The following is a 10240-nucleotide window of genomic DNA, read 5'->3' as shown; positions in this document are numbered from 1 at the left end:
TTCCTGTCCACACACGATATCATCTCAGCTGCGGTGAGTTCATCCCTTGACGACAAGCTGACAGTTGAAGGTAGGCCTGGTGTATCATCTGCTTGTCGTCAGATCGTCAGCCATAGCGTGCGAGCTTCATCGACATCCGGGACCCGCTTTACGTCAGTCAGGAGGCCTCATGATGCACACGATGGGGGGAAGGGAGGAATGGGGACTGGGAGGTCGTGCTTCGCGGAGCCTTGGCCCTAATTCATGTCATGTAATCCTGCTAGCGTGCCTCGGAGACGGACAGGTCAGCGACGTGACCTTTAGCCACGACGCTGAGGACTTTTCTGACAACTACACACACACTTCTGACGGAGGTGCATCGTAGTCGTCGTCCTTCCCTCCAGCGGGTTGGATTGGCAACAGTCATGATCTGTTAGTTCTCAAGCTCCTTCTCCACTCCTGTCTTCAGGGTCTGCTGCTTTGCTGTGACATCACCTTTGGTCATCTTATGCGTCTCCCCCACCATCACAAAAATACATTCATCATTGTACTTTCACAAAAAAAGATTGGCACTGCAAGCAGACCTACCCCCTTGCTGTTAGCAGAACTGTTCTTCCGGCGAGCGCCACGCCAGAACTCGGCGTTCCGCAAGGAGGAGTAACGTCAAGGATAGCCCAGGGGATGCTGTGATTTAAATTAGCTGTGGACGACTGCCGTTGTCGTGTGAATAACATTTCCATCCGGGCATCAGGCGCGCGCTAATGAGTCGGAGAGGGACCGGCGCACGTTGTGGGGCTCAGCACCTGGCTCCTGGCGCCTGCGTTGTCTCCCCTGCTCACCGCCAGGGGCGCTGCATGACTTTTGCCAGTGATGCGGTCTGTGACAAGTCATCTGGTCTGGCCGCACCCTGGTAGCATGTGCCATCAGACGGTCAGCGTCAAAAGGTTCGATAAAAGCGGCAACATGTCAGCACTGAACAGCGGGTAGCCGCACCCTGGTGCAGTGAATGAGTCTGTCACATCGGAACATCAAATAAAGTTGCAGACATCCAACTTGAACTGGAAAGTTCAATGTAGACAGAGATAGAATATAGCACTGCTCAAGGGCAACGGCAGGCTTCTATTCGCAGGTCGTCCCTTCCCCAACAACAACAACAACAACAACAACAACAACAACAACAAAAACAACAACAACAACAAAAACAACAACAACACACAAACAGACCACATCTATAAATAAGACTGTGTTTAATTGGAAGGAGGGAGGTACGTCTGTAAATTTCAGTTATGCCAGCATTTATCTGTTCTTTAATTAATAACAGTCTGCAGTCCGTCAGGTTCTAGTGAGTTAAGTTAGGTAATTTCCTTTATAATTCTATTCCCCTAAGGCTTTCAGACTGTTACTGCCAGGAACTTGACATTTACTCAGAAGTAAAAAGACTTGTGGGACAGCTGTCCATCAAGAGCAGTGCAGCGAGAAATAACTCGGATTCAGTGACTAAGCGATCGCAGATAGCGTATAAATCTTTCCTGCCCAACCAACCACCCACCCGCCCATCATCGAGATGAAGAGACAACTGGAATGGTTATGACAATGTTTCTAAAGCCTCTCCTCCCAGTCCCTGCGTCACATGAGAACAGATCACTCATATCGTTTCTCACAGATACAATTTATTCAGACAAAAATATTACACATGAAGGTCATACAGCCTAATTAATGTTAATATAGAAGGGATGACAGAAGGGAAGGGGCGCCACTCTCGAGATCTATGAATAAGCCTTGAAACGTTTGTCTCCCTTGAACCAATGCCCCTTGCGTTGACAGATCATCAATCATTCACAGCGCCAGGCTGCAGGTTTAACCATCGTGCTGGATTAATTAAATGTGACTATCTTCGTGTTGTGTTCTTTGATTTATGTTTTCCTGTCTTTATATATTTACATGTTTCGTCTGGTCAGTTTTGATTGTTCTTGTTTAGGAGCCTATGGGGCGGCGTGGTCAGTGTCTGGACGTCAGAGCAGGCTGTGGCTGTTACATTCATAGCTTGTTCATCCTTTCCTTCCTTCCTTCTCATACCTTCTGTCCAATACCAATAAATGGTACAAGATTTATTTGCCTTCCCTAACTGGCTGAGGTTTATGCCTTCTGCTGGATTTGCGTTTTATGCTCCGCATCATCGATCTCTTCCCATGCACGCCATCTACCGCCTGCACTCTGTAGGGTCTACTTTCTTTTTCTACGAAAATGAGATTTTTGTCCGACATAATATCATAGCAGACTGATTATCTCGGGTCTTTGCTATATCTCTCATTATTTGACTTTAGACTGGGTATTAAAAATATAGAGCGCACATCCATGAGCGTGGAGCGGTCTTTGCGAAGGAAATCATTATTATTGCTGATAATGTTGCTATTGTTGTACGAAGAAAGGTTAAAGATAAGTCTGGCCCTGAATTCTGAATCCCAAGCAGGAGACGCCGAAGAGTTGCTGTTCTTGATCTCCATGTCGTTTCGCTGCTCTCCCTTTGTGCCTCAGCATTTTCTCGTGACTTGCCTCTTACACGCACCTTCTTTTCTCTACATCCTTCATTATTCTGAGTCTTTTCTACACACTGTTCTCATCCTGAGTATTTTCTCCCCACCTTTCATTGTTCTGAGTCTTTTCTGTTCATTGCTGTGTATCATATATGTTATCTTCTTAGAGTAAAATTTAAAAAAACCCACAGATTGACAACTCCAAGCAAATGTATAATGAATTTCTTAGCTACGCTTTTTAAAAAATAGAAAAAAATTCCAGGAATAAAGGAATGATGAAAAAAGACGAAAAAGGAAAATTCAATTCAACAAATAAAACCAGTTTATGAATCCATTGGTTATATTGACATTTATGTGAATCAACTGAATAACAAGCTACTCGCCATTTTTTCGGTTTCTTCTTATAATATTAGATTAAAATACTTGATATAAAAATAGATTTTAAATTTTCTTTTAAATAATAATGCGGGGTGCATAATAATTGTTCAAGGAAAGAAAAGAAAAGATCGAAGGAATGAAGTAGAAAAAAAGACACATCAGCACGGGCTACCTTCACACTAGCACAACATCTACACATACACCAACGCATGAGTAGCAGGCGCAAAAATGCAAGTTACATTCACACCAACACAAGAGCTACACTTACACCAACACGACTGTCAGATGGATGGATGGAGAGTGGAGGAGGTGGTGGTGCTGGGGACTAAGGGTAGACAGAAAACCCATTTTCTATGTAAAAACATCGGGTAGATAGCCCCTTGTTGTGTTTCCCGAGATTCTCTAGCGCTCAAGTCGATGCCGAAGCAATTTGCATGGCTGCAAGGCTCGGGAGGAATTATTAATTGCTTCCTCCCGGGCCATCAGCTGCCCGCTCGCCGCTGCACGTGCACTTAGCGCCGGGCACTCCTCGCAAGGTCAGGTCCTCCTCGGGTCATGCCTGACATGAACATTCCTCACAAGAACCTTCCTCACAGTGTCATGCATCAAAAGGTTATTCTTCATCGAGTCATTCATCAGGCAATTCCTCATCGAATAATTCATCATAACAATCATTCCTCATCTGGTCATTTTTCACACATTTTCCGGTCTTCATCGGATCATTTCTCACTGAATGGCGCAATGACGGGGATGTGAATGACCCTTTTATTGATGTCTGGGAGGCACGCACACTGCAGGCTTTTTGTGGGAGGGGCGTTTTTGTTTCGGGATTTTGGGGGTTCGTTGTTGTTTTACTTGTTTGCGTGTTTGTGATCCGGGTATTTTGGCTTTGCTTTTGTTTTCCAGATTACAAGGTTTCTCTCGTTTTCCATTTTCTTTTTGTTTTGCTTTATTTTCGCGATAGAACTCGTCGATCACATTGTGGCAGGCAGACATTAGTTGGTTAATCGCTTGAGTTCATTTGCAAGTGGACAGTCAGGGCCCAGGTGCACGACACGTCCTTATGTAGAGGGTGAGTTGGTCATGCTGCTGTTAACTATGCCGATACTTTATAACCGACTGCTTGGCCATCATTGAAGTATCAAATAACTACCTGCAGTGGACCACAACAAAGATGATGCAAATACACTACTGCAGCATCCGTTACTTTCACATTCTGTCACGTGGGGGAAAAGCTTAGGGATGCTGACATCGAGATTTGCTGCTGCACAACTCAGTTTATGTAGATAAATAAAATTATACCTTTCAATTGGCTGTTTGAGATCTCTGTCGTCCGAAAACAATTTTTTTGAAAATGAATACCTTAGGTTTATTCCTCGCCTGTCGTTTAACGTAACTTTAGTAAATTAGGAATTCAGTAATTTTAATAAATATCCAGCTCAGCCTTTCCTTTACAAGCCTCAAAATGTCATTGACTCGCCCAATTACTGCAACCACTGACCTGTAATCTATGCAAATCTGTGGTTCAGCACGAACTGGTATTACTATTGTTCAGGCTCGCCGAGACTAACAGCGGAGAACTTCACATGAATGCGTTGGTCTCGGCATACAGACACCAATCCACCTAAACATGTCCGTGGTTTAAGTGACTGTAGAGGCTGTTTAAGACAGCCGATGGGGGCAATATTACCTCCCACACAGGCCCTACTGTTACAAGAACTAAACAAAAGCGTTAAACCTGTTTATGAACAGTGTTAAAGTGGTTTACTGTTAGAGTTGATTTAATGGTCTTTTGAAAACTCTTAACCCTTACATCATTCACCGTACGTCTATATTTCATGCAAATGACATCCTTAGCCAGGTGGCCTGGAGAGTTTAAATTAGTTTTAAAGCTTTCCGATTGGTGAAATGCTGTGCGGAGCGTGAACTCTCCGTCTTGACGCTCGTCAGCTCGTGCGTGTGCGTGCACCGAGTGCTGCAGGTCAGTGTGAAGACATGAAGTGGTGGTAATTGCATGTGACATCACACCCAGCTTGTGGCTTGTCCATCGAGGACTCGCTCGTGAACACTTGCAAACTTTGGCGCTAAATGGAAGCATTTTTCCACGTCTGGCCCTGATAGTGTTTTAGCTTCATCTCTCAACTGTCTGCCAAATCAGATTTGGTGGGCTGTCCTGCGTGTCAGCCTTGTATTTACACACATTCCCGAGAGCCACCCAAAATCTGAGGCCCAACTGTCGCCACCATTGCAATACAACATCATGCCCGCTTGCAACCCGCCGGAAGAAGGGTTTGTTTTTTGTTTGCTACCCTGTCATTGAGTGTTTCATCTGACTCAAAAAACCCTATTTTCCAACGCATTTCCTTTTATAGCTTTCCCAGAAGAGGTTCCTGTGATGTTTGTAATAAAGATGACCATCTCCGTGTTGTTGCTGGTTACTAATGGTGCTGGCAGGTTTATTAACATTCTCTCTCACTCCTGATTGTAGTGGCATCGTCATCCGGGGAGGAGAGGCAGTGGTAAGGGTTTTTAGCTTCTAGAGACTGGTCACCACTTTCTAGTTCTTCCTTTTTCAATTTGGTCTGTTTATATCTCTTCCAGCCTTCCTTCCTGTCTGTTTGTTTTTCTTTCCCATTTCTTGCGGAGATTGACTCAGTTTCTATTGGTTATCTCTATTCTTTTCATTTTCTTCTATCCCCATCTTTCTTTGTGTGTGTGTGTGCCTAAAAGGAGGTAGAAATGAGTTCAGATGTAACATAATTGTCACAGGTATGATCGAGGTAGGTAGCTGACCCTGACCTTACTTAACCCCTGGGCCTAAAATAAAATAAAAAACACGGCTGTTGTCAAAAGTTCCAGACCTACTGAAACTACCTTTTTTGTGTAACTAAAGTCTCTAGCAGTGCATCATTTGTCTTTCTTTATGTTTTCTGCTTACTATTTATTTTTGTTACCAAGGCGATGGTGGAAGCTCGTGTATTTTGAGTGATGGTGCTACGTCATTAAAACATGGCGGCCAAGTGTGTGGCAAAGTTGCGATGAATAATTGTGCCATGTGCCACTGCCATGTAGTAACTGTGCCATGTGCCACTGCCATGTAGTAACTGTGCCAGTGCCGCTTGTGTCTAGCAAACGTTTCAGATTGAGAGAATTGTCATATTCGCTAAAACACAGCCAGACTTGCTTCAAACTCAAAAATGTATCTTGTTTCTTTTATTGACAATCTTCAAAACATTCAACTCGTGGGCTGACATTTAACAAGTGTAACAGTGATGACAAACACGACTGAACAAAACCTTATTGCGCAAGACGCTTTATATAATAATTATTATGCGCGAGAAAGCTATTTCAGTTCATGAAACTGGTTCCACAAGTCCTCAAGCCATCAGCCATGAAATTTGTGCAAGGAGCAGATTTCAGCGCCCACTGCACAAATGTAACAACATCTTCAAGACGATGATTGGCCTAGTCTGGCCATCATATTATCTTATTCAGCACGGGGTCTGAAATAACACGAAAAATCTACTTTTAAGTTCAAACTATAACATAACTATAAACACTTCAGTGGGAAGTCAACAACCTCACCATTGTGCCACAAAATATCAGAAATGATCAGAACTTTCAAGACGTATCTGTGAAAATGCACAGGATGCGTCTTATGTATACACAAATAGTAGTACTTATATATATATATATATGTGTGTGAATGTGATTATAAGGCCAGCAAGAAGGCCTACCAAATACTAAAGACACTCGCCATCAGATCACAAGACCTCAGTTATCCCGGACAGCAATGGCCGCCTTTCTACAAACAGTACTGCTGTACACAACCGATGGACTCAGTATTGCAAAGACCTTCACAGCTTCCAGCTGAAGACAGATGCTAAAGTCCTTCAAACTGAACCTGTAGACTTACAAGTACTACAGGAGGAGGTCTATAGAGGGGTACACAGTCTAAAGGGAGGAATGCCACCTGGTGTCGACAATTTCCAGGTGATTTCCTCAAGCAAAGTGGATATGAAACAACAAAGGCCGGTCATCGCTCTGTGGTAGTATGGAAACACAAAGAATGGATGCATGATTATTCATGCACTTCCCAAAAATAGAAACAGCAAACAGTGCGGGAACTACAGAAATAGCCAGCCACCCAAGCAAAGTCATGCTGAGAATAATAAAGAATCACATGGAGGATATGGCTTGTGCGATAATCCAACATCGGGAAGAGTCTTGTCCAAGGCATCAGTCCCTTACTGTCGGCATTGTTTAATATTTTCTGGGAGAACATCATAGGCGAAACCAGACAGGCTCCGGCTCAGTCCCAGCATCAGTACAACCTGATTAAGTCCCTCGTAGTATGGATCCTGCTTTCTGAATGGCAAACATGGGCCCTACGGAGAGGAGAATCCGGGCATCTGAGAACACTTGCTTGAGGGGGCTTCTTCCAATCTCGTACCGAGAACATAAAACCAGAGACCTTGTACGAAGCATGGCTACTACACTCGTAGAAAACCAGGAACACCTATTTACAACAACTACGGGCGTTTACTGGTCTGGCTTGGCCATGTGACCAGGCACGACCTTTGTCCTTTAAAGCCCCTTATAGGGAGTCAGACCGCAGTGGCCAGAGGAAGAACGGACTTAGTGGACAGGTCGTCTTGTGCAGGACCCGTTCTCTAGTGATGTGTGCATTTATGTTTGGATTATGTATTTATGCATGGGCAAGAGTATGTTCGTATTTACTACATCAATGCAAAGGCGATTGTGTGTGTGTCAGTAAACTGGTCGACGACAAAAATTTCAGCATGTCATGCCTTAGACACGGTGAACCACCTATAACTGCATCCTTACTAGCGAAGGACAAAATGTATGACATGGCGGGGTTGGGAACCCTTGTGACCCTGAAAGGTGTTTGGAGACTAACAAGAGACTCCCAGGTCAGATGCATTCAGTATGATGCCCTGGTGTCAAAAATCATTAAATCACAAATGCCGATAAGCTTGACGATGTATGATTGAAAACCCTCTGCTCCTAACTTTGCAGAGGACAGCCACTCGGGGCACCCAAGTGGAACCTGACATAAGGCAGAGCTGATGGGATCGCTGGAAAGCTAAAACACTCAAGGGTATTCAGTAACCACAACAAAATAAATAAAAGGAGTTCCCACGAACTAAACAGCCTACAACTTTATATTTGTTTCCAAAATGGTCCTCAACGCCTGGGATTATTTATAGACTGTATCCGCTTGTAATCACGAAGGATGGAGGAGGGGAGGACGACAAGAAGTTACAAAATGGAGGAGACCATCGAGTAATTTCTTTATAGATTGTAGGCATTAAAGATCGTAACACTGCGATAGTTTCTTGCTGAATGTTTACAAATGTACAATAAAACGTTAATCACAGAATTTCTGTAATTCTGAACATGTACATACTGTAACGTTTATATATAAATATAGATATAGATACACACACATATATATTTACAGAACGCTAGCATCTTGACAATATAGCTCTCTGAAATATATGAATGAAGAAACGCTGATGTGATCACACAATTTTGCGGTGTACAATCCGAAATTCTTCAAAAAACGAAATTCAAAATGACAGTGACTGAGAGAAGATTTATCTTTACGGAGAGAGAGAGGGTCTTTCCCCAATAAAAGCTTCTTTTCTAGTTTTTTACTTTTGATCACTCTCCATCAAGTCTCCAAATCACAGGACACAGGTGCAACCGAGGCGCCGGGCAGAGAAGAGGAGAAAGCATCTGAGACATGCAGACCTCGTGGGAGAGTGAATAACCTCCGACCCTGGAATGAGAAAAGCGATGCTGGGAGTCTCTAAGCTAATTAGTCGTGGGAATTACGAAATGCGTGTGCTGTCATACTTAGACCTCCAGACTCCTGCAGCACGTGCACAAGACTGAAATGCAAGCATCAGTGCCGTGAACCGCTTCGGTCTTTCCGAGAATATAACCGTGACCTTCTGAACTACCACCCTTGACCTCAGCCTAGCTGTATGCTGGTGGGTAAAAGCCGTGACCTGCCCTGACCTGCACGCAAAGACTGACGTGTGCGGTATGCGTGAGTGGCATGCGAGAGGTCAAGGTTGTGGGCACGAACGGCGATCTCTGTTGTCATGGAGCTGAGGACTTCGTGACGAGAACATCAACACCCATCGTTGGCAACCAATCAGCACGAGCCGTGTAAACCACTCTTGTCGGTACACATCAACATCACCGTCAGCTTCAACGCTGCCCAGTGTCCGCTTCAGAACGACTTCTCCGACATGTCGTCCGACTCGCGGATCTTGTCGTAGTTGGAGGTCAGGTGGCTGACCCCTGTGCGCGAGGACGCTGTGTGACCTGAGAAGGAGAGGTCACTGCGGCGGCAGGCGTAGACGTGGCGCCGCCTGGAGCAGCGGAAGACGGCCAGGAAGCTCTGCCGGAAGTTGCGGTTCATGAAGCAGTAGGTGATGGGGTTGCAGCAGGCCGACAGGTACGACAGCAGGTGCAGCAGCGACTTGACCATGGGGCTGAGGTGCGTGCGGGCGCTGGGCAGGTCGAAGGCGATCCAGGTGGAGATGACGTAGGTGGGCGTCCAGAAGACGAAGAACTCGATGACGATCATGAAGAGCATCTTGATCACGCGCTTCTTAGCGGCACGTGACTTCTCGCTGTTGGACTGGCGCATGGCGCGGTGCACCTCCATGCGGCGAAAGGGACGACTGGAGTGGACAGTGTTCGAACCTTGCTGCAGGGTGTCCGTGCAGCGACCGTCAGCGTACAGCGACAGGCTGCCATTCTCAGTGCTGTAAGCGGCTTCTGTTCCGTTCCTCTGCTTGTCTGCACCCAGAACACCAAGGAACACATAATAAGTATGTTAAGAACACTTACAGAACACAATATTACATGATGTGGATGCAAGGAATATACAAACAATACTTGATTTGTATGTAAAGAATATTTCAAAATCACGAGATGTCATGGCAACGAACAGTACAAGAATGCAAGCAGTCCATGACAAGTGTCTTCAAAGAAGTATTTGCCTCAAGAAAATTTCCAGAACACAAAATGTTAACAAAGCACAAATTCTGTACATATAGCCAACTCGTAACACAAACTGTTAGACGGATGCAGAGAAGAACGACTTGAAAGCAAAAGCACGATTTGTAACCAACAGAAGACAGACAAACACACAGACAGACAGATAAAAAGGAAGGCAGGAGACAGAAAAACAAACACAGGCAGGCTGTGGGTTGGCACAAAGTCCTGGCTGGCTCCCCCCTACCCCCGTGTGCCCCCCACACGTCAAAGAAGACGATCTCTTGTCAGTCGGCAGCATCCTGAAGAAG

At 45.0% G+C, this 10240-nt stretch overlaps 1 protein-coding gene across 2 annotated transcripts in view; it reads right to left on the bottom strand.

Annotated features, from left to right (window-relative positions):
• Positions 1-7825: 7825 nt before the first annotated feature.
• The window catches only part of LOC112560436 (cholecystokinin receptor-like), a 65302-nt gene continuing 62887 nt past the window's right edge, over positions 7826-10240 (bottom strand). For both annotated transcript variants that reach the window (XM_025232301.1, XM_025232302.1), the window contains one exon: positions 7826-9731. In XM_025232301.1, coding sequence (XP_025088086.1) covers positions 9157-9731 — 575 coding nt within the window. In that variant the 3' untranslated portion in view covers positions 7826-9156. The remainder of the gene's footprint in view (positions 9732-10240) is intronic.

Source organism: Pomacea canaliculata, linkage group LG3 (genome assembly GCF_003073045.1).
Source record: "Pomacea canaliculata isolate SZHN2017 linkage group LG3, ASM307304v1, whole genome shotgun sequence".
In the NCBI taxonomy this organism is placed as follows: Eukaryota; Metazoa; Mollusca; class Gastropoda; order Architaenioglossa; family Ampullariidae; genus Pomacea; species Pomacea canaliculata.
This window is presented reverse-complemented; position numbering and strand designations above follow the sequence as displayed.